Source organism: Eumetopias jubatus, unplaced genomic scaffold (assembly GCF_037043125.1).
Source record: "Eumetopias jubatus isolate StellerSeaLion01/CBP00866 unplaced genomic scaffold, mEumJub1_p1.0 scaffold_9, whole genome shotgun sequence".
Classification (NCBI taxonomy): domain Eukaryota; kingdom Metazoa; phylum Chordata; class Mammalia; order Carnivora; family Otariidae; genus Eumetopias; species Eumetopias jubatus.
This window is the reverse complement of record NW_028274815.1, coordinates 114,576,683-114,601,088: the sequence shown is the minus strand read 5'-3', so window position 1 is coordinate 114,601,088 and position 24,406 is coordinate 114,576,683. Positions and strand designations below refer to the sequence as shown.

General features: G+C 41.9%; 1 protein-coding gene across 4 annotated transcripts in view; it reads right to left on the bottom strand.

The window, feature by feature from the left end:
• The window catches only part of KIF3B (kinesin family member 3B), a 61,458-nt gene that overhangs the window by 9,367 nt on the left and 27,685 nt on the right, over window positions 1–24,406 (bottom strand). For all 4 annotated transcript variants that reach the window (XM_028118536.2, XM_028118532.2, XM_088026744.1 and 1 more), the window contains 4 exons: window positions 7,821–9,288; window positions 4,219–4,320; window positions 3,868–3,990; window positions 3,642–3,760 (listed from right to left, as the gene is read on the bottom strand). In XM_028118536.2, the coding sequence (XP_027974337.1) occupies window positions 3,642–3,760; window positions 3,868–3,990; window positions 4,219–4,320; window positions 7,821–9,224 (1,748 nt within the window). In that variant the 5' untranslated portion in view covers window positions 9,225–9,288. The remainder of the gene's footprint in view (window positions 1–3,641; window positions 3,761–3,867; window positions 3,991–4,218; window positions 4,321–7,820; window positions 9,289–24,406) is intronic.

Genomic DNA, 24,406 nt, shown 5'->3' with positions numbered 1-24,406 from the left:
TGAGATATTTCTACAGGCTGTCCTGGCTTTTCAGTAAGTCAACTGCAAAAAAAGTTTTTAAAAGAAAAAGGGATTGCTCCATATTAAAATAAGCTGAAGAGAAATAATAACCAAATGCAATATGTGGTCTTTATCTGGATATTAATATGAGCAAACCCATAAAATCTGAATATGGGTAAGGCCTGAGATAATACTAAGGAACAACATTAGTTTTGTTAGGTCGAAAGATATCATTGTGTATACAAAAATCAACTGTAATTCTACACACTAGCAATAAACATTCTGAAAATAAAATTAAGAAAAACAATTCCATATACAATAGCAAAAAAAAACAACAAACAACTTAGGTATACATTTAACAAAAGAAGTGCAAAGACTTGTCTATTGAAAACCACAAAACATTCTTGACAGAAATTAAAGATCTAAATAAATAAAAAGACATCCCACGTTAATGGATCAAAACACTTAACTGTTAAGATGACAGTACTCTCCAAATGGATCTATAAAGTCAACACAATCCCTATCAAAATCCCAGCTGGCTTTTTCACAGAAATTGACAAGATGATCTTAAAATGTATACAGAAATGTAAGAAACTCCAAATAGCCAAAAACAATCTTGAAAAAGAACAACAAAGTTGGAGGACTCATACTTCCTCATTTCAAGACTTACTACACAGCTATAGTAGTCAAGACAGTGTGGTATTGGCATAAAGACAAGCAAATAGATCAATGGAACAATATTGAGAGTTCAGAAATAAACCCTTCCATTTATGATCAACAAGGGCGCAAAGACAACGAGAGAAGACCCTTTCAACAAATGGTGCTGCGACAACTGGATATCCACATGCAAAAGAATGCACTTGGAACCCTACCACAGACCATATATAAAAATTTACTCAAAATGAATCATAGATCTAAATGTAAGACCTCAAACTTTAAGACTCTAAGATGACCTAAGGGAATTGAAAACATAAGTCCACAATAAAACTTGTACACAAATGTTCACAACAGTATTGTTCAGATTAGCTAAAAAATAGAAACAACCCAAAGGTCTATCAACTGATGAATGGATACATAAAATGCGGTATTAGTCATATGATACAATATTATTCAACCATAAAAAAAGAATGAATTATTGATATGTGCTACATGTATTACCCTTGAAAACACTACACTAAGTGAAAGAAGCCAGCCACCAATGGCCACATTATTCCATTATAAACTGATATGTAATATCCAGAATAGGAAAATTTAGATACAATACCAAAAGTTTAAACAAAAGAAAATATAGATAAATTGGACTATATCAGAATTAAAATCCTTTGTGCTGCAAACAAAATGCCATAAAGAAAGTGAAAAGACAACCCATAGAACGCGAGAAGATATCTGCAAATCACATATCTGATAAGAGACTTGTCTCCAGAATACAGAAAGAACTCTTACAACACAATAATAAAAAGACCCAATAAACTACCCAATTTTAAAATGGGCAGAGGATTTGAACAGACATTTCTCCAAAGAAGATATGCAAATGGCCAGAGCACATAAAAAGACATTCTATCATTAGTCATTAGAGAAATGCAAATCAAAACCACAATGAGATACTACTTCACACCCATTAGGATGGCTATAATAAAAAGGACAGACAGTTACAAGTGTCAACAGGATGTGGAAAAATTGGTGGTGGAAATGTAAAATGATACAGCCATTCTGGAAAACAGTTTGGCAATTCCTCCAAAAGTCAAACACAGAGTTACCATATGACCTAAGCAATTCCACTCCTAGGTATATATCCCGGAGAAATGAAAACACATTCATCTAAAAACTTGTACATGAACGTTCATAGCAGCATTATCCGTAATAGCCAAGGACTGGAAACAACCCAAATGTCCATCAACTGATAAATGAATAAAATGTGTGGTATATCCATAAAATCCAGTATCATTCAGCCATAAAAAAGAATGAAGTCCTGACATGTTACAACATGGACGATCCTTGGAAGCATCATGTTAAGCGAAAGAAACCAGTCACAGAGGGCCACATATCGTAAGATTCCACTTATATGAAATGTCCAGAACAGACAAATTTACAGAGACAGAAAGTAGGTTAGTAGGTACTTAGGGCTGAAGGGTGGCGGGTAATAAGGAATGACTGCTAACTAGTACAGGGTTTCCTTGCGGGGGTGGACAGGGAGACACAGAAAAATGTTCTAAAATCAGATGGCAGTAGCAGCGCCTGGGTGTCTCAGTCAGTTAAACCTCTGCCTTCAGCTCAGGTCATGATTCCAGGGTCCTGAGATCAAGTCCCGCATTGAGCTCCTTGCTCAGCAGGTAGTCTGCTTCTCCTTCCCTCTGCCTGCCACTCCCCCTGCTTGTGCTCTTGTGCTCTCTCTCTCTGTCAAATTAATAAAATCTTTAAAAAATAAAAAATAATTAAAAAAAATCAGATTGTGGTGATGGTTTTATAACCCTGTAAATACATATTTTTAAAACTGACTTGTATACTTTATTCATTCATTTATTTATTTAGGGGGCGGGGACAGGCAGAGGGAGAAAGAATCTTAAGCAGGCTCCATGCCCAGTGGGGAGCCTGACACAGGGCTCGGGCTTACAACCCTGAGATTACAACCTGAGCTGAAATCAAGAGTTGGATGCTTAACCAACTGAGCCACCCAGGTGCCCACAGACTTGTATACTAATTTATATAGGTGAATTGTGGGGCGCCTGGGTGGCTCAGTCGTTAAGCGTCTGCCTTCGGCTCAGGTCATGATCCCAGAGTCCTGGGATCGAGCCCCGCATCAGGCTCCCTGCTTGGCGGGAAGCCTGCTTCTCCCTCTCCCACTCCCCCTGCTTGTGTTCCCTCTCTCGCTGACTCTGTCTGTCTGAAATGGATGAATAAAATCTTTTAAAAAATAAATAAATAAATAAATAAGTAAAAATAAATAGGTGAATTGTATGGTATGTAAATTATACCTCAGTAAGGCATGTTTTAAAACAGCATTAGGATCATGTATGTGAGTATGCAGGAATGAGATAACATGAGGTTAACATTACATGAGATTTTAGGGGTGCCTGGGTGGCTCAGTCAGTTAAACGTCTGCCTTCGGCTCAGGTTGTGATCCCAGGGTCCTGGGATCGAGCCCCGCATCAGGTTCCCTGCTCAGCGGGGAGTCTGCTTGTCCCTCTCCCTCTGCCTGCCACTCTGCCTACTTATACTCTCTATCTCTGTGTCAAATAAATAAATAAAATCTTTAAAAAAAAACATTACATGAGATTTTAGAATATTTCTATGAAAGATAAATGACAAAAGGTTGTTTATCAATGAATCTGGGTGGTGGGCATTTGGATGTTCATTAAACCTTTCAGAAAATTCTAGTTAATAATAGATTTCCTCTTATCAATAGAGGCTGGAGCCTTTAAAAACTTCAAGCAAGTAGGGTGGAAGGAAATTTGGAGATCATCTGGTGAAGTCATTCACCTAACAGATGGGACCCAGAGACAGAAAGTGACTTTCTCAAGAATAAACAAAAAACAGACAAGGTGGGGAGTAGGCAGGGGCCCTGTCTTTAGAGACCTGTTTCTTACTCAACAAACCACCACCTGGCAAGTGGCTGGGGGTGCCATGAAAGGTCCAGAACTTACTTCAGTTTCAGCTCCCTTGTGAGCTCGTTCTGAGTCTGTTCCAGCTCCTGACGCTCCTTGATGTGCTCTTCTTGGAGGTCATGGATCTCTGCCTTCACCGCCTGAAGCTTGGAGAAGAGCTGGAACCGAGGGGAAAGGCAGGTGAGGAGGGGAGCCCTCCAAACAACAGAGTTCTTCCCTTCCCCCAAGTCTCAAGACACCTCTGCCTGGCCTCATTCCTTTATACCTTCTTGAGTTTTTTGGTCTTGATGTCCACCTCTTGCTGCAATGAGCTGTACGTCTCTTTAAGTTCCAAGGTCTCCTCATCTCTGCTTTCCATCTGTTGCTGGATTTCTCTTTCTCGACGTTTCTGAGCAACATCACATAATTCATCGCATAATTCATCACACAGTTCATCAGAGACAATGTCTGTACAAGAATACAGAGCTGGGTGCTCCAGACCAAAGTCTCCCACTAGGAAGGGGCTGAACACCCTGTTTTCATTCCCTCTGAAGAATCTAATACAAGAGATATTTGCTCTGTAGCATTGGTGCACCTTATCCCACCCTCTTCTCCTCAAAAGGGAATGAAAAGTTACCTGCTCTGCAATCTCCTGCCGTTTCTGCTCCAGGATTTTCTGTTGTTCATTTGTATGATCTACTATATTTTTTCCTCCAACAAGCAGCTTACTCTCCATGGCCTGAGTGAGAAAAAAGTAGAATCCATCTCGTGAATGATCTCCCTCAGAACATACCTCCTCATAGGGCAGCCTGTAAAACATAATGAGCTTAGGACTGAGCCAAAGGAGTGAACTCTGGGGGAAAACAGATTGTGCACAGCAGCGTCCTTACCATCACCAGGCTGGGACTGAGGTGGCTCCACTGGGGCTTTACCTTAGAAACACTGAAGACACAGCTTCCCCAGCCATATAGGAATTTCAGCTTTCTTAAAAAAAAAAATTTTTTTTTTGTTTGTATGTACAAAGTATTGACCTTACTTAAAACATACTGAGTACCTCCCACGTGCTAGGTACTAGGAATGCAACTGAATATGAATCACACAGCTGAAGACTCCACTGTGGACCACAGACAAATAAGCAGGCTCTTATGCTACAGAGTCAGACACCATCATAAGGAAAAGACAGAGAAATAATGAATAATGGGAGAGGCATACGGGAGGGGAGAGGATTCAGGCTTTTGGAGGGAATCAAGGAAAGCTTCCTGTCTCAAGAGTGCTGAAGTAAAAATAGGAATTAGCTAAGAAAAAAAAAAATGTAGCGGTGCCTGGGTGGCTCAGTCGGGTAAGCATTCAACTCATGATGTCGGCTCAGGTCATGATCTCAGGGTCGTGAGATTGAGCCCCACATCAGGCTCAGCGCTGAGTGTGCAGTCTACTTGAGATTCTCTCTCTCCTTCTCCCTCTGCCCCTCCTCCTGCTCACACAAGCCCTCCCTCTCTCTCAAATAAATAAATAAAATCTTAAAAGAAAAAAACATTGTGTGTGAGAGGGTAGGATAGGAAGTGGTGCTACATGAAGTTGGCAAAGCAATCAGGGGTCAGTTCAAAAACATCAAAGCCCTGTTAAGGGGAAACTAAAGTTGATCTGAGAACCGCAGGAATCGTACTGACTGTTCTTTGAGCATAAGGGTACACAGTCAGATTTGTGTTTTAGAAACATTCTTCACCCACCATAGGAAGGATGACTGGAAAAGGGAAGGCCAGGCAGAAGGAGACCAGCCAAGAGGCTGTTTTGAGGATTCAGGCCTGCGCTAGGGCAGTAATGGCGGGAGACAGCAAAGTGGATGGGTCCAAGAGATCCAGTCCGATGGCGCAGGATTCAGAGGCCTTGGGACTGACTGGGCGGTAAGTGAGAGGGAGGCATAGCTAGCAGGGATAACTCCTAGGGGTCTGGCTTGACTGCAAAGAGGAAGGCAGGAAAAGAAAGAAAGAAAGAAAAGAAAAGGAAGGCAGGAACACGTTCTGGGTGGCCATGGCCATCTCTGGAAATGTCCAGTAGGCAGAGACTATCAGGCTTGAATGTTAGGAGACAGCTCTGGGCTGGCTATAATAGATGGGACACCTTGAGCATTTAGATGGTGGCTAAAGCCATGGGAATGATTTGCACCTGAAAAGCACAGAATCCAAAAACTCCACGACCTTGCTTTTGAGAAACTTATGAACATGAATAGTAGCCCTGTTGCCATCTTTCAGTGAGCCCTTGGGCCCATTTCCTCTTCTCTCAAAATGAAGTGGTTGGACTGGATTACTAACCAGCCCCCACCCCACCCCCCCACACACACTCTTTCCAGTTGTAAAATATTTTTGTCCTATGATTTTACAGCATCCAGAGATTTCGAGAGACAGAAGTAATATCATTCTCCCATAAACAAAACATCTAAGAGATTCAGTGACCTTGAGGTAATATTGAGTCTTGCCACACCTGACCTCTGAGAGTTGCCCAAATAACCCAGGTTGTTTAGAGAGTCTAGGTGTTCCTGGGCTTGAATAATAGATGTGATCCTAAAAACCAGCATGCTCATCAAACAGGGGCACACTCCATTACACTTTAAGTGCAGGAATGTGGAGGGGTGAAGTGGCGTCTGACGTTCAGGAATCCCAGAGTAAGCTCCTCCCTGAAACAAAGTGACCTCCTAACTGTGTTGTATAGGACTCCATTTGCACATCAGGTCTTGAAAGCTCTGGAACGGACCCCTGCCTCTGAAGTAAAATAGAACCCAGCTCTGTGAAAGGGCGGCCATGAAGCCACAGATAAAGCACAGCTTCATACAGTGGGGAAAGTGGAGGCGAGAAAGAGATCACTGGTCATTTCTAAATTAATAAACAAGGATACGTTTGAGCGTCGAAATCAGTTTTCATAAATTCACTAAGAAAGAACCCAACACCTCAGAGCCGTTCTGGCTGGTGGGCAGGCAGCGGTCATCCCCAGATTGCCAGGACTAGCTCTGTCCTCTCCTCTGCCAGTAAAGGCCTATGGCAGCCCAGAGTCCAGGCACCTGATGGAATGAGTACACTGGCACCAGAAAGAAAATACACAGGAGTCTCCACGCTCTAGAATGCTAGTCAGCCACTGACTCACAGGGGTTGGAGGCTGAGGGAGGAGGCTGACTACAAGGGAGTATTTGTGGGCAATGGAACTGTTCTGTATCTTGTATGGTTGGGGCACTGCATATTAAAACCACAATGAGGGGCGCCTGGGTGGCTCAGTTGGGTAAGCGTCCGACTCTTGATCTCAGCGCAGGTCTTGTTCTCAGGGTCATGAGTTCAAGCCCCGAGTTGGGCTCCATGCTAGGCATGGAGCCTACTTAAAAACAAACAGACAAACAAACAAACAAAACCCACAATGAGATACCACTTTATATACATCAGGCATATGAAAATTAAAGCGGATAGTCCTAAGTGCTGGTAAGAACGAGGAGCAACCAGAGTTCATATGTGCTGGTAGAAGCTTCACTTCATATGGCCACCTCCGAAAACAACTTGTGATTATCTAGTAAAATTGGGGCTGCACATACCCGAGGACCTGATGGCGCCAGGTAAGAAATTCTTGCTCATCCATGTTCTCCTGGAGCCAAGTACAAAAACGTACGTAGCAAAAAATGGAAACAACCCACTATCCGGAGGATGGAATGCCACTCACTTCTCAGAGCAGTAATAAAGAATGAATCACAGCTGCAAGCATCAACCTAGACAAATCTCATTACATAAGGCTGGGCAAGTAAAAGCAAACTGCAGCAGTGGGATTCCATTTATACAAAGGTACAAAATTATGTGGAGCTACCTTTTTTTTTAGAGGTATATACGTATATGAGAAAACCGTAAAGCAAAGTCAGGAAACAATAAACACCAAATTCAAAACAAGGGCTAGCTCTGGGGGAGGGGGACACAAAGCTTGTAAAGATATGGATTACGTTCTATTTCTCACACTGGCCGTGGGGCCCGTGGGTGTCCATTTTATTGCTGCTTTTCATACCGTGCACACATGTAATAATTATTCTTCCTAGGAGTTCAATATAAACTTGAAGAAATGGTTTTAATTTCAGTTCAACAAATGTTTCCTGGACACTGGATCCCATGGGGCTGTTGGGAATGTAAAACTGAAAGAGACATCATCCATCATTGTCATTTTTTGGATAAAATGGAAAGCACTGAGAGAACAAAGGCCCGAGGAAGGCCGTGGTACCTTGATTTTGGCGCCCAGCATCTCGGCGGCGTCCTTCTCCCGCCGCAGGTCCTCCATCTTCTTCTCCTTCTCCTTCAGCAACCTCATCTTCTCCTCTGCAACCAAGCTGTGGTCCTCTACAATGGCCCGCTTCTCAATCTCCAGTTTTTCTTGCTGTTCCCGCCAGTAATCATCCTTATCATCCCCTTCCTCCTCACCCTCTTCTCCCTCCTCCTCCTCCTCCTCCCCGCCCCCACCACTGCCGCCACCTTCCCTCCGCTTCTCTCGCCTCTTCCTCCTGCCAATGGATCGTTTTTCCAGCTGGGCCTTGAGCCGGGCAATCTCTTCCTGGAATTCTCGAAGGAGGGCATCTTTAGGGTCCTCATTGACCCTTGGCTTGTTCTTAATGTTTTTGGCACGGTTGGCATATCTCAGAGTGGTCAGAGTCTCTTCTACATTGTACGAGGCAGGGCCCACGTTGGCTACCATCACAGTTTTAGCATTGCCACCCAGAGAATCTTGGAGGAGCCTGGTCAGCTTTGAGTCCCGATATGGAATGTGAGTGCTTTTGCCGTCCACCAGGGCAGAGATGACGTTACCTAAGGCTGAAAGGGACAGGTTGATCTTGGTGGCCTCCTTCAGTCTTTCTCCTTGTGCACCAGTCTTGGCTTGCCGTTCGCTGCCAGCAAGATCCACCAGGTTCAATTTCCCTACACGGATATGGTTTTCTCCATCAAGGCCCACCTCACTGCACTCAATGGTGATTACAAAAATCGCATGAGAGCGCGAACTGTGCTCGTTCATGTTGGTAGCACCGACAGAGCGGTTCTGGTTCCCCACGTTCATCACGTGCTCTATTTCCTTCACGCTCTTGGTGACAAAGGAAGACAGGTCTTTCACGTACACGCCAGTGTCAGGCCTCTCTTTGAGCTCTAGCCTTTTGGTCTGATCCTTTGAGAGCAGATCTCGGATCTCCTCCTGGTAGATCTCCAAGTAAGAAGCCCTGACCAGGTACTGTTGATTCTGGGACCGAGAGATATGGGTGAAGATGTGGTCAAATGAGTTAGGGATGACCCCTCTTTTCTCAGGATCACCACGGACTCCTTCCATCGTGTAGGTTTTCCCAGTCCCGGTTTGTCCATAGGCAAAAATCGTCCCATTGAAACCCTGCAAGACGGAGTCCACGAGCGGTCGGAATGTCTCATCGTAGAGTTCAAACTGCTTGGCATTCCAGTCATAGACTGCATCAAAGGTGAAGGTCTTGGGCATTTCATTGGCCACTCCTTTGGGGTTCTTCACTGACACCTGCCCCAGCTTCACATCCACATCCACCACCTTATCATATGAAGCAGCCTTTTCCTTGCCATTCATGGGCCGACAGCGAACCACCACCCTGACTGACTCCGAGCTTTTTAACTTTGACATGATGAACTCTGACCGGGTCAACCTTGAGCGCTGTGAATCCAAAATGTCTCAGGATGCTAAGGTCCTAGAAAAAAAGCAAAAGTAAGTAAGGACAGCACAGTTGTCACTGAAGGCTGCTCAACAGCACCCGACACACCCATGTCACCTTCATCTGTCCGACCTTCTGACGGCTACATTAAATCCCTGTAGTGCACGCTGTACCTCTTCACAGGGTCTTAACGAGCTTCAGTGGGGACAGTACAGCCTTTAGTCCCCGGTAGTGTGGACGGACCTGTCTTCCCTTTAACTGATACTCTATCTTATACTCCAGGTTGCGGCAGCTAGAAACCTTTAAAAAGCCCGGATAATCTTCTGTCCTGTTGAACTACTAAAACCTCTGCAGAGAGCAATTTGAAACTATCTATCAATACCTTTTGACGTAGCAGTTGTTATTTCTAAGAACTTACCCCACAGATACAAGGATATTCCGTTGTGGCATCATTTGTGGTAGCAACAGACTGAGGAGGCTGATTGAATAAATCAAGTATATATGTAATAACACATATACAGCAGAATCCTGGGCAGTTACTGAAAAGAACGTGCTAATCTAAATGTAAGCGCGTACTAAGACGCAGTGCTAAGTGAAAAAAGTAGGTGAGTACAGTGAACACGGTGTGTAAGCAGGTGGGTCTATGCACTCGTGTTTATGTTTGATATGCAAAACAATATTCTTAGAAGTATGCATATCAAAGTGGTAACGGTGGCAGCCTCAGCAGGGGAACTGTGGGCCCAGAGGACTCTCAGGTCAAGAGAGAGAGAAAAAAACTTCACTTCATGCTCGTTTGTACTGTTTGAATTTCCTATCTTGTGCCAATAATACTCTTCCATTCTAAAATCATAAACTATGGCTTATGCAAAATGTATGCAAATAAATGATGTGGTGTAATACGTTACATAGAAAGCACTTATTCAACCAACAAATGGAATACAATTTGAATGCAAATAAAAAAATAGGTGTTAAAATATTTTTTTTAAGTAGGAACGCCTGGGTGGTGTAGTAGGTTAAGTGTCTGACTCTTGGTTTCAGTTCAGGTTGTGGTCTCAGGGTCATGAGATCAAGCCTCGCGTGGAGCTCCGTGCTCAGCACGGAGTCTGCTTGAGACTCTCTCTCCTCTCCCTCTGCCCCTTCCCACCTCTAAAATAAACAAATAAATCTTAAAAAAAATTTTTTTTTCAGTAAAAACAAAAAAGAGAACTTCATTTGGTGCCAGAAAACTCAGGGAGCAGAAGAAAGGATGATTAAATGGGTTCTTTGGGAAGGGGTAGCAAGCAAGCAGATCAGAGTGAAGAAGTACATATGAGGACCCCAAATTCCTAAAAACCTCCATGTGGGGTGGTTTTGGCTTTTCTTTTAAGTAGGTGATTCTCCTGCTTCTTGATTCAGTGACCTCTTCAGTGACAGGTCCCTCTCCCTCACATGTTCTCCAGCTGCCCAGGTCCCCCCCCACAAGGCAAGTATTATTAGATTTTTAATCTTCCTGAGCTAGTTTATGCATAGCAAGCAAATATGTAATAATACATACTTACCCCCTCTTTTTTAACACAAGCGTAGAATGTTATACACAGTAATAACACAGTGTCCTGCACCTTGCTTTTCCTCACTAAACCACATATCTTGGCATTTGTTCCCTCAATAAATATACAGCTGCCTTATTCTTTATGACAGCAGCAAAATATCCCACTGCATGGAAGCGTCATAATTTATTTAACCACAATCCTAGCACTTAAGCTGTTTCTGATATTTTACTGTGAAAAAACTAGGCCCACATCCTTTCACGTGTGGGAAAGTGTATCTGTAAGATAAATTTCTAAAAACGTACTGCTGGCGCACTGGATATATGCATTTGTAATTTTAATAGACACTTAGGACAGTGCTAACAATTTCTTTTTAGTTGTGAGGGTGACCTATTCCCTGCCAACAAAGAAGCGGGAGAACGTGAGGCAGTGACGGGCCAGTCTATGGCTTATGTACTGGACGTTAATAAATACAGAGTCAATATGTTCTCCCATTAAGCTTTTATAAAAAATTCTGCTGCTGTTAAGTACATGGAAACATGAAAAGTTATTTTTTATACTTTCTAGTCGTTACATGTAATAAAACAATGCGTAGAATGAAGAGCTAGAAGACCTCTAACCCATTTTCTATAAAATTGGTAAAACAGGGAGAATTCTCCTTCTTTATGGATGATTGTGAGACTAAGGGGTACTTACAAAGGTGGAAGTACGTTAAGAACTAACATAAAGCTGGATTAAAATAAACTGATACAGATTCATCCAAAACCCTCGTCAAGGGGCGCCTGGGTGGCTCAGTCGTTAAGCGTCTGCCTTCGGCTCGGGTCGTGATCCCAGGGTCCTGGGATCGAGCCCCGCATCGGGCTCCCTGCTCCGCGGGAAGCCTGCTTCTCCCTCTCCCACTCCCCCTGCTTGTGTTCCCTCTCTCGCTGTGTCTCTCTCTGTCAAATAAATAAAATCTTTAAAAAATAAATAAATAAATAAATACTAAGAACAAATAATGCATTTACAAAAAAAAAAAAAACAAACATTCGTCAAAGGGTCATTCCAGAGATTACTGGTGAGCCCTAACTTTTATTCTCTTGTTCAGTTTGTAGCCATCACCCTAAAAAACAAAATCGGATTAAACTAATCAATGTTCAATTAGTAGTGAAGCTCAAGGGGTACCTGGGTGGCTCAGTCGGTGAAGCTTCTGCCTTCAACTCAGGTCATGATCCCAGGGTCCTGGGATCGAGCCCCGCATCAGGCTCTCTGCTCAGCCTGCTTCTGCCTCTCCCTCTACTGCTCCCCCTACTTGTTGTGCTCGTTCACTCTCTCTCTCTCTCTCAAATAAATAAATAAAATCTTAAAAACAAAAAAAAAGTGAAGCTCAAGCCATTTAAGGAAAACCATGTAAAAGACAGTCCCTCCCTCATTCCCCACCTTCTATATGCTACTACAGTTTTGCCTAATGAGAAGAAAGAACTAGATGTTAGAATGGCCAGTCTGCTTACCACGTCTCCCTTTCTCTTCCAAGGCAATGGCCCCCAAGCTACCACTGCAGCGTTACCCGTGAGTGTCTCTACCTCCATGTCGGTAGAGACCTGCAAAAGCTGTCCAGGTGCCAAGCTCAAACCCCCGCCCCCTGAGCCTCCTGTGGGGAGGCCTCTGCTGCAGCTCATGGGATGGTTTACACAAGGTCCTAGACTCGAGTAAGAAACGTAAGGGGTGGGGGTGGGGAGGCGCCTGGCTGGCTCAGCCAGTGAAGCCTGCTACGCTCTTGATCTCAGGGTCATGAGTTCGAGCCCCACATTGGGTGATTACTTAAATAAAACTTAAAAACAACAACAACGTGGGGGGTTAAGTGGAGAATGTGTCAGTGGAGAGACCAATTGTTCTGCATTGCATATCCCTGAAGAGGCAGAGCCGTCCAGCTTTTACCTATCAAAACAATGTGGCCCCAAGCTTTTTTTTTTTTTTAAAAAAGCCTACAGCAGGGTGACCTTGATGTTCAGCTGCTTGTGTTAGAGCACCGTCTATTTTTTGAGCGCTCCAAAACAATAAAAACAAAGGAATGATAATGACCTACAATCATGTTTAAAATGTTTTAAAAAGAAGGAATTCCCAAAGCCTGCGTCCCCTTAATTAAATCTCAACTCAGAACACAGAACACCATTTCTTTTCAGAACCCACTGAGCTCGACTGAACTAGTCATCTATTATTGACGTAGTACTTCAGGAAGATGGGCTAATTTAATTTCCTGCCACCAGGGCTTAAAAACTTGCTCTGGGTCCTCCTCAAAGGAGAGGGTTTTCTTGGAAGGATGCCCTGACACTCTTTCTTTATTACCTTCCTTACTCTCCTTCTAGCCGGTCTAATTACAGTGATAAATCTTTAAAGGAACTCACAGCATTGCCAGGAAAGAAGCAACCACAGGTCAGCAGCTCGTCACCTTCATCCTGAATACCTTTTCTGTTAGAACTTGTCATTCTAACATTAACAACCACAGTTTGAACGGCCACTACACATGAAAAACTGAGTTTTTCCCCCAACTTCACTTCTTTTGTCCACTGAGGAAGTCAGTTACACATTTCTCATGGCAATGACACTCCTCCAGATCCTTCTCCAGCTCTTCTATCTGGATTAATGCACCCTCACCTTTGCTAGCTGTCACGGAGTCTTACCTCAAATTCTAGAACTAGGTGTGGATTGGATTCTCACTATGGGCTTCCTATAAAGATTCTAGGACAGAGGTCACAAACTGGTCACATTCTACCTGAAGCATTTTATTTGGACCATGTTATTTGTTAAAAAAAAAAAGCCTCAGCAATTTCACTTCTATGTATGTGTATGTCCTAGTGAAAAACCTTTGCACATGTACACAAGGAGACATGGACAGGGATGCTTCCTGCAGCATGTTAAAACAGAAAAATGGGAAACAACCTAAACATCTATTTTCAGGGGAACTGAAAATATAACATATGGTGTAATCATATAGACACCATACTATTCAGTAGGTAAAAGGAATCCATTAGAGCAGGGGTCAGCCAACTATAGCCCATGGGCCAAATCTAGCCCACAACCTGTTTTTTTGTAAATAAAATTTTATTGGAACACAGCCATACCCCCTTGTTTACGTATTATGTACGGCTGCATTAGCTATAAAATAGCAGGGTTGAGTAGCTGTAACAGAGACAGGCTGGCTCACAAAACCTAAAATATTTACTGCCTGATCTTTTACAGAAAAAGTCTGCCAACCCCGAATTAGACTTATATATATTTACATGGATAAATAAACAAGTTGAGTGAAAGAGCAAGTGCAGAGTGATAATTATGATTAAAAATTTATAAGACAATATGGTGCTCATGGAGTTGCATTTATTTATATGTAAGTAGTAAAAAATGGGATAGAAAGATATACAACAACTTATGATAGCAGCTGCCCAAATTGGGCAGGGTGAGAGGTAGAGAATGGGATTAAAACTGGGAAGGATATTTCAATTTCATCTGTAATACTTTATCATTTATCTTAAAAAAAAACAGGGCACTGGGCTGGCTCAGTTGGTGGAGTGAGCAACTCTTGATCTCAGGGGTTGTGAGTTAGAGCTCCACATTGGGAGTTAAGTACACTTAAATAAAACAAAACAAAACAAAAAAAATGGGAAATGAGGCTTGAAGAAAATAAGAGACTATGTTAACAGCTGTAAATCCTGATTGTTTCTCATATTATTCTCTGAATGTTTAAAATCTTCTCAAAAAAAAAAAAAAACCCCACCAATTTCACATTTAAAAAAAAAAAAAAACAGGTCTTCTGCTTCTCTTGAAGAATGGGAGAATCTGACAGCCCCTGGCCCGTGCCCTAACTGGCAGCAATGGGAGCTGAGAAAGCTGCCTCTTTGGAGGACCTGCCCTCTCCAATCCTCCCCAACCCCGCTCCCTACTGTCTCACTCTCAGCATGCTTTGCCCATTTGTACTTCCTGCCTGGCTCCTATAGGCATCTCTGTCTATAATCAAATTCATGTACACATGATCTGATTAGAAAGGTCTGCCATGCTAGCCCATCTTTTTAAATGACATTTACCAAGGTTCTGTAATGACATGGAAAATGTTTATCATAAATGAAAAAGCAGTTTACAAAACTGAATGCATGCAATCACAATTATATAAGACACATCAAAACATCAACAGTGGTCCACTTTGGGTGACGGGACTAGAGGTGATTTCCCCTGCTTCCTCAACATTCCTATATTTTCCAAATATTCTTTAATGAGTATGTGGTATCTTCAAATGGGAAAAAAATAAAGGTCTGGCAATTTACCAGAAACAGGCCTGCAAGGAGGAGCAATCTGCAGATACACAGAGTGCACACTAATGCATCTTTAATCAATGCATTCCAACGCAGTGTCCTCTAAGATCAGACCAGGCAACCACCTGCCAACTGCCCGGCCTGGAGTTCAGGGACTCAGAGTATCTGGAAGACAGCTGAAGCCACAGATCACATGGGCTATCCGAAAAAACATTCAACTCTCAGGCAAGAAGATAAAGCAACTCCCTATTAAGTAGCCCAAAACAACTCCCGTGCAAGTTTCTCTCGGGGAAGTGGCTGCTTCTACTCTGTATCCACCTCAACACCATCAACACCACTCTCTCACAACCACTGCTAAGTGTTTTGAAGTACCAGGGCTCCTTGTCTGCAATCCCTGAACCACCCCAAGAGAGCAAGTCCAATTCTGGGCCTCTGGTTCCCATAATGGCCAGTGATCACAATGGGAGTTACACAATTTTCAAAGCAGGATTATTCAGCTCTTGTTGAAAAATAACATCACTGCCCTGAAGAACTTTTATTTATTTATTTTTTAAAGATTTTATTTATTTATTTGACAGAGAGAGACACAGTGAGAGAGGGAACACAAGCAGGGGAAAGGGAGAAGGCAGGCTTCCCGTGGAGCAGGGAGCCCGATATGGGGCTCGATCCCAGGACCCTGGGACCATGACCTGTGCAGAAGGCAGACGCTTAACGACTGAGCCACCCAGGCACCCCCCTGCAGAACTTTTAAAAGGACACTGGATTTGTGTTGAGGGAACAGTTCTATATCTGCTTATATATGCATAAAATATATTTGAAGGGATATTCATGAGTCAGAAAACAACACTGGTTGCCTATAGGGAAAGAGCCGTATGATGAGAGCCAGGAGTAGGAGGGAGACTTTGCATGTCTGCCCTTTAGATCTCTTGAGTTTTAAATCGTGGAAGTATATTGTGTGGTCAGAAAAATAAAATTAGGGGAAAAGGAGATGGAAAATTTTTGTGAAATTAATTAGTAAACTAATATCCAGGTGTTAAAACTCATTCTTTTCTTCTTTTCATCTATCTAGTTTCATTGGCCACCATGAATATAAGGTAATAAAAATGTTTTGGGATGCCTGGCTGGCTCAGTCGGTGGAGCGTGTGACTCTTGGTCTCAGAGTGGTGAGTATGAGCCCCATGCTGGGTGTAGAGATTACTTATAAAAATAAATAAATAACTATTTTTTTAAAAAAAAGGAAAAAAAATGTTTTAATTGATGAACAAAGGGTCCTAGAAGTAAAAGTACTTATCTCAACTTTCTGGTGAAGTGTCACAAAAGAGCTTCCATGAGGTCTGCAGTAATGGCATCTTTAACATTCTAATGTCATTGTAGCTTGTCATGTAGCTTCAGCCCTAAAGGCATTTAGCGCAAAGATGTCAAAATACCAGACTAATAAACTAGTCTGTTGTTATTACAGGCAATGTTTATAGCCAGATAGTTGTATGAACTATCTAAAAACTTTTAAACTGTTCCTTACAGTACATATGAGAGCCACAGCTTCTCAAACTGGCATCGAGTAATCAAGAGTGGAGTAATCAATATCTTGAATCAATCAATCATTTCATTGAAATGTAATACTCAAAATGTTATAATGCCTTGAAACAGCAACTCCACTTCTTGGAATTATTTTAAGGATATCATTTAAGGACATCAGTAACTGAATATATGTGCAAGATGTACATGTTTATAATTATTACAGTACCATCTCTGACCACCTAAATACTCATCAATAAAGGATTGGTTATGACACATCTCTATAACAGGAAATTATGCAGTCATTAAAATGGCAATACCCCTCCAGGTATTTACTTATAGGAAGATGTTCATGACATTTTGCTGATGCAGGCTACCAAACAGAAGACTTATTACGATGTAATTTATGTTTACATGTGTATGAGCACATGTGCAGAGAAAGATGTGAGGGAAACAGTGTAAAGTCATGGTTAAAAGCATGAGCTTTAGTGTTCAACAGGACAGGGTTTGAATTTCTACACTGCCACTTAGCTACAAAACTTTGAGAAAGTTACATAAGTCATAGTTTCTTACATAAAATGCAGTTAATAACACCTACCTTAAACAACTGTTCTATGGATTATATAAACTAATAAATGTTCAATGCTTAGCTTAGTGCAAGATGTGTAATGAACACTCAGGGAATGCAAGCAACACTGATCTCGGGAGTGAGCTTGCAAGTGATTTTTTTTTGCTTTCTTTGGCCTTTCAATAGGTGCATATATTTTGTTTCTTATTATCAAGTGGGAGAATGGCAACAAAGCTATTTCTTCTTTGGGGGAAAAATGTATAGCACCTTGATTTCAGGTTAAGTGTCTTAGGAAGACAGGCTACTTATCTGAAAAGAAACCTACAAAGGTCACATACAAGAAACATGAACAAATAAATGCCTGCCCTGAATTCAAATCGGCGCCAGGCGTGCCCTATCATTTGATAACCCAAACAGGCAAACAAAGAAAGCATTTATCTAGGGGGAAAAAGAGGCAAAGAAATCCTTTTTTTTTTTTTTTTTTGGATCCAATTGTGAAGCATTCATAAAATATTCATAAAAATATATTCAAATCTAGAGGATACTTCTCATTAGAATCAGTGTGGATCTGGGGTTTTGTTGTATTCGATAGTCACAACTCATAGTTTATCAAGAGTTTAAATGTAGGGACACCTGGGTGGTTCAGTTGGTTAAGCATGTGCCTTTGGCTCAGGTCATGATCTCAGGGTCCTGGGATGGAGCCCCTCATCGGGCTCCTTGCTCAGCAGGGAGCCTGCTTCTCCCTCTCCCACTCCCCTTGCTGGCGTTTCCTGTCTCGCTCGCTCTCTGTCAAATAAATAAATAAAATCTTAAAAAAAAAGAAATTTTTTTAAAAAAGAGTTTAATGTATATTCCTCTTCTAATCCTCAAAATCACCTTAGGAGGCATAGGTATTAGCCTTATTTTAAAAATAAGAATGGGAGGTTCAGAGAAATTAATTTGCTCAAGGTCTCTCAGCAATTAAGTGGAACAGTCAGGATTCAAAACTAGGCCTATCTTATTTAAAGACCTACATATGAACTTATTCTGAACACACACACATATGTATGTGTACATGTGTGTATCAATATATGCATAGATTAAAACAAATCAAGTTATATAGGTAAGTATACAGTAAACAAGTAATCTTCCTCCTACCCCCTGGGGAGATATTCAGTGCATATGCAAGCATTAATGTATCTTTATTGCTCTCCCACCTTTCTTTCTTTTTTAAACTCAAGCGTAAGTATACTATGTACATTCTCCATCTTACTTTATAGATCTTTGAGGCAATTTCTGTGCCGTCTCCCCTTTTAAACAGCTGCCCAGATGTCATGGTGTGGTTGCTTTATAACGTATTTGATGGGGCACCTGACTGGCTGAGTCAGCAGAGCATGCAAGTCTTTGACCTCAGGGTCATGAGTTCTAACCCCACAGTGGGTATAGAGTTTACTTAAAAAAATAAAATAAAATAAACTTATAAAGTATTTGATTATTTAACTACTGAGGGATCTTCTCATGGTTTCTGGTCTTTTGCTACTGCAAACAATGCTGCAGTGAGTATCCTGAGCATAGACCTGTAACTACAGGTAGGAGTAAGAGCAGGATCCATTCCTAGAGGTGTAAAAGCTATACATGTTCCTTTTTTGACAGAGGGGGCCGTCTTACACCCCCCCCCCCGCTGTCTCACTAATTCCCCCACCACCAGCGCACCCTGTTGCCCACTCCAGCCCAACGTACAGAACTTACGCTCTCAACCACCATGAGGCTACAAAGCTGGAAGAGCTTTCCTGCCAGGAACTTCTCATTGCATGTACTAATCCAGGAAAGAAACAAAGTTGTTTCCCTGCTAAAAATGTATACTCTGTTGATGTAAGACACTTAAATCAACCAAATATAACATTTGGCTCTTGACTGGGGCCCTTTTTGGATCTCGATTCATACGAATCAACTTATAAAATGTATGAGACAATCAAGAACATCTGAACACTGGATATTAGATGATGCTGAAGAATTATTACTTTTTTTTAGGTGTGAAAATGGTGTTCTTTAAAGGAAGTTCTTACTTTTAGGCATACACACAAAAGTGTTTTCAGATAAAGTTATGTGCTGTCTGGGATCACAATAAACCAGAGCGGGGCGGGGTGGATGGGAGGTTATTGGTAGAACAAAAGTGCCATGTGCTGATAACTGCTGGAGGTGGGTAATGGGTTTATGCTTCATTATACTATTTTTATGTATGGTTGGAATTTTCCAAAATGAAAAAAAAATGCCTTCTGACCAATGGCTTTTCTTTTTTTCTACTTTTAAGAAATTTTTAATTGTGGGGGTGCCTAGGTGGCTCAGTCAGTTAAGTATCTGCCTTCAGCTCAGGTCATGATCCCAGGGTCCTGGGATCAAGCCCTGGGTCAAGGTCCCCGCTCAGTGGGAGGCCTGCTTCTCCCTCTCCCTCTGCCTGCCACTCCCCCTGCTTGTGTGCTCTCTCTCTGTCAAATAAATAAATAAATCTTTAAAAAAAAAAAGAAATTTTTAATTGTGGTTAAAAAAAAACCACTTACATAAAATGTACCCTCTTAACCATTTTTAAGTGTACGCAGTTCAGCAGGTGTCAATTACATCCACATTGTTGTGTAACAGATCTCTAGAACTTTTTCATCTTGCCAAACTGAAACTCTACCTATCAAACAAAAACTCCCCATTTCCCCCCTTCCCCAGCCCCTGGAAACCACCACTCCACCTCCGTGTTGTAGCACGTGACAAGACTGCCTTGTTTTTTAAGGCTAAATAATATCCTATTGTGCGTATAGGCCACATTTTTTTAATCTACTGATCTGTCCATGGACATTTGGACTACTTCCACCTCCTGGCTATTCTGAATAATGCTGTAGTGAACATGGGTGTGCTCAATGACTTTTTTTTTTTTAAGATTTGTTTATTTGAGAGGGAGAGAGAGAGTGTGGTGCACCAGCAGAGGGAGGGGCAAAGGAAGAGGCAGAGAGCAAATCTCAAGCACACCAGGACCCCCGAGATCACGATCTGAGCTGAAATCAAGAGTCGGATGCTTAACCGATGGAGCCACTCAGGTGCCCCTCAATGACTTTTCATTGTAATCAGACTGTCTTTCAGCTGGGTAAAGAGCCACAGCAAAAATCTACATTTAAAAGAGGGAAGTGGCCTGGAATAAGGAGAGAGAGATTGAGGCACACCTGAGACTGAAACCCAGCCCTACCATCCCAGCTCCGGGGCTCTGCACAGGTTCCTTCACTGCTCGCAGCCTATCTGCTGTCTGTAAAATGGGAAGACCGCCAATACCCTGCTGGCTGCTTGGGGCTGTGTAAGGATCAGAGACAAGCATTACAGTGCCTGGCCCGAAGGAGGTGCTTCTGCCCTGACCCAATTTAGAGGACAAAAGTCCTGAGATGGCAATAGGGAAGTAACATGGCACACCAAGTTAATAAGTGGCAAAATACACAGAAACCGGGTCTACCTGACTCCAAAGTTCATGGCCTTTTTTCTACACCAGCCCGAGATATCAGTCATCGGGTTGTCTCTTCACATTTTTTTACCATTTCCAGGCATCACCTGTACTATTATTTACTCAAGGTTTTTCCTTAAGTCTACTTTCTTTTAACCCCAATTTTTTTCCTAAGATTTTATTTATTCATTTGAGACACAGAGATACAGAGAGAGAGAGAGAGAACATGAGCAGGGGGAGAGGCAAAGGGAGAGGGAGAAGGGGCTCTGGACTAAGCAGAGAGCCTGACGCAGGGCTCAATCCCAGGACCCTGGGATCATGACCTGAGCCAAAGGCAGACGCTTAACCATCTGAGCCACCCAGGTGCCCCTAACCCAAATTTATTTTTTAAAAGAAACTTTATATCACTGACATGAATAGAAAACCAGTATCACTTGCTGTAAATAGAAGGTAACTATGAAAATAAATATAAGGACACACAACGTAACTCAATTCTAGCTAGATTCTGCAGCTTCCCTAAGAGCTGAGGTCTGATCTCTCTTGGTGAGAAAGCCAGCTTAGCAAGTGTTAAGAAACAGACAGGAACCAAACAAATATTCTTCTAGACATACTTAGAAGAAACAAATGAGCTTAAAAGGGAATAATGCTCGGCGCACCTGGGTGGGTGCAGTCGGTTAAGCGTGCGTCCGTCCCTCCGTCCCTCCGACTCTTGGGTTTCGCCTCAGGTCATGATCTCAAGGTCCTGAGATTGAGCCCTGCTTGGGCTCCGTGCTCCATGCCGAGCGTGGAGTCGGCTTAGAGTTTCTCTCTCCCTTTCCCTCTGCCCCTCCCTCCCCTCAAATAAATAAATAAATCTTTAAAAAAAAGGGGGGGAATAACGCTCACCATGCCATTCAATGTAATTTAGGATGTTGTATTTGAGTGCCACCGAAAATCTTCTCCTGTTCCACCTAGTTTAACTCTGCAGAATCTAACTCCATCTAGATCCCCCAAATCAAAATCCCATTTTATCAAAATTTCTGGTGATTCGTGTGTACATTAATGTTGGAGAGGCTCTGCCTACATATGCTACCTCTATAGTAAACAGTTCCCAAAGTCGATGAAGCAGAATTTCCTATAAATTACAGGATTTATTTCAGTAATATGATGAGGGAAATATTTTTTAAAAAACCCTCTCCAAAAGTCCACCAGTACTGTCATGGTTCATTGTCCAGTTCCACAATGGTATGTGTGCTCTCATAGCTCACACAGTGCACAAACCTGACAGTGTATGTAGAGCATTTCTGGTTAATGTCACCAACCAACAGCCTGTTCAGGGAATGGAGGGTTGAAATAGGCCCATGTTCTGGGTCTTAAACATTGGGAATTCTGTATCAAAAAGAAAAGTGGATTAAGGAGAAGCAACAAAGAAGACTGAGAAAAATTATTCAAAAATCCTTATGGTATGTGAATTATATCTCAATAAAGCTGGAGTTTTAAAAAATTATTTTAGACGCTCCTAATAAAATTTTAAGAAGGAAACGTACACTTCTCCTTTAGAACTTTTTCAAGTTCTAACTTTCCCCAAAGGATTTATTTAGAATTGTTCTCTTATGAGGCTGAGAGAGAAGCAGAGATGTTCATTAGAGCACTATATGTGATTATAAAAAGCTGGAAACAAACGCCTAATGCTAGGGAGAGTTTACCATAAACATGGAAACAGGGTTACGAAGTTAAATGAACATATCCAAATGGAAAATGAAAAGTCTGCTTTGAGTACATTTATCTAAAAATATACCTGCAAGTAGACAAGTGTGTTGAAATTGAGATAGGATACCATTTTCACATTTGCCACCAAATTGTAATAATGTCTGCTTTTGCAACTTTATTTAGACACTGCCTTGTTAAAAACATTATCTAAGGAGGCTGCCTTTATAATTAAAAATTTTTAACAATTAAATCATCTTGTTTAAAGAAATTGTCAGAAATGCAAAGGTTTATGCAAAGACAATCAAGATGTTCTCTGTAGCATTATTTATAATATTTAATATTGAAACTAGCTTAAATGACAACAGTAGGGGAAATAGGTAACTGTACATCCAAGAGAAAAAATATATTTAGGATATATTTGCCTTTGGATAGTAAAATGTTACAGTGATTAGTTCTGGGTGGTAGGATTTAAAGGGAATCTTTTAAAGCACTTTTTTTAAAGATTTTATTTATTTATTTATTTGAGAGAGAGAAACAGCATGAGAGGGGAGAGGGTCAGAGGGAGAAGCAGGCTCCCTGCTGAGCCGGGAGCCCGATGTGGGACTCGATCCCAGGACTCCGGGATCATGACCTGAGCCGAAGGCAGTCGCTTAACCAACTGAGCCACCCAGGCACCCTAAAAGCATTTTTTTAAAGATTTTATTTTTAAGTGATCTCCATACCCAACATGGGGCTCAAACTCACAACCCTGAGATCAAGAGTTGCACGCTCCACTGACTGAGCCAGCCAGGCACCCCAAAGTGAATCTTAATCCTTTTTTTTTTTTAAGATTTTATTTATTTATTTGACACACAGAGAGAGACAGTGAGAGAGGGAATACAAGCAGGGGGAGTTGGAGAGGGAGAAGAAGGCTTCCCGCGGAGCAGAGAGCCTAATGCAGTGGTCGATCCCAGGACCCTGGGATCATGACCTGAGCCGAAGGCGATGCTTAACGACTGAGCCGCCCAGGTGCCCCTCTTATTTAATCTTTTCAGGACTTTCCTCATTTTTCCTCAACAGAAATTCATTATTTTTATAATGAGGAAAAAAATTCTATTAAAAAATGCTGGGAAATACACAAATAATTAATTTAAAATGCTGGCAATTGAAGAAATAAGGAAAGAAAAACACAATATATTTCTTAGGCTAGAATCTGACTCGTTACTGCAGATCTTGCAAAACCAGTAACTATTTCCACCAAGAACTATCTTCTTGCGGTTATCTTAAGTAACCCGAACTGATATTTCATCTCACCTGAATGGAATCTTTTGTGATTTACTAGCTAGATTTTTTTTGCTTAGGTTAGTGAAATGTGTTATAAAGTAATGATTACTGCAATCCACTATACCAGGGAAACCGTGCTATGAGCTTTTAGTTTCTATTTACTTTATTCCCACACAAAAGCCCCAAAGCAAGCAGTTCCTGGAACCACTGCTGAAGGTGATATGAAGGACCCCAGAGTAGGTAAGAGCATGTCATGTCTCAACTCCCAACAATCTCCTACAGTTTCTAGTTCCCTTGGACCCGCTTCCATTTATACACCGTGCTCAAATATGACAAAATGCAAGTGCTGCAAATATCCTGCCAAAAACTTTAAAAATAAAACCACACCCACCACAATTATCACTGGGTGCTCTCTAATGCAAACCCTGATTTAAATAAATCAGCATACTAAAGATAGATCTGCCTGTGTGTGAAGAGCTCAACGCCTGCTGTGTGACAAAGTGAGGAGACACAATGTGTCACCATGACTAATTGAGCCTTAAACATGAACATGCCGAGCTGCAGTGCAGATGTGACGCTGATAAGATGAGCTGATTGCAATCAATGATCTCTGGCTGCCAAGAAATATGCTCGAAAAGCCCCACCCTAGAAGGTCTGGGAGAAAGCCCAGCATGAAGTCACCAAGGAAGAAGAAAATACCACTTGACTCCCCACTCAGTCTTCCAGGCAGGGCTGGAAGAGCCTTAGAAGGCTGTCCAGGTCCTTATTTTGTGTATACAGAAACTGAGGGCCAGAGAGGTTGAGTTACTTACCCCAGATCATACAGCAAGTGGCACAATTGCTGCTAAAATTCTTG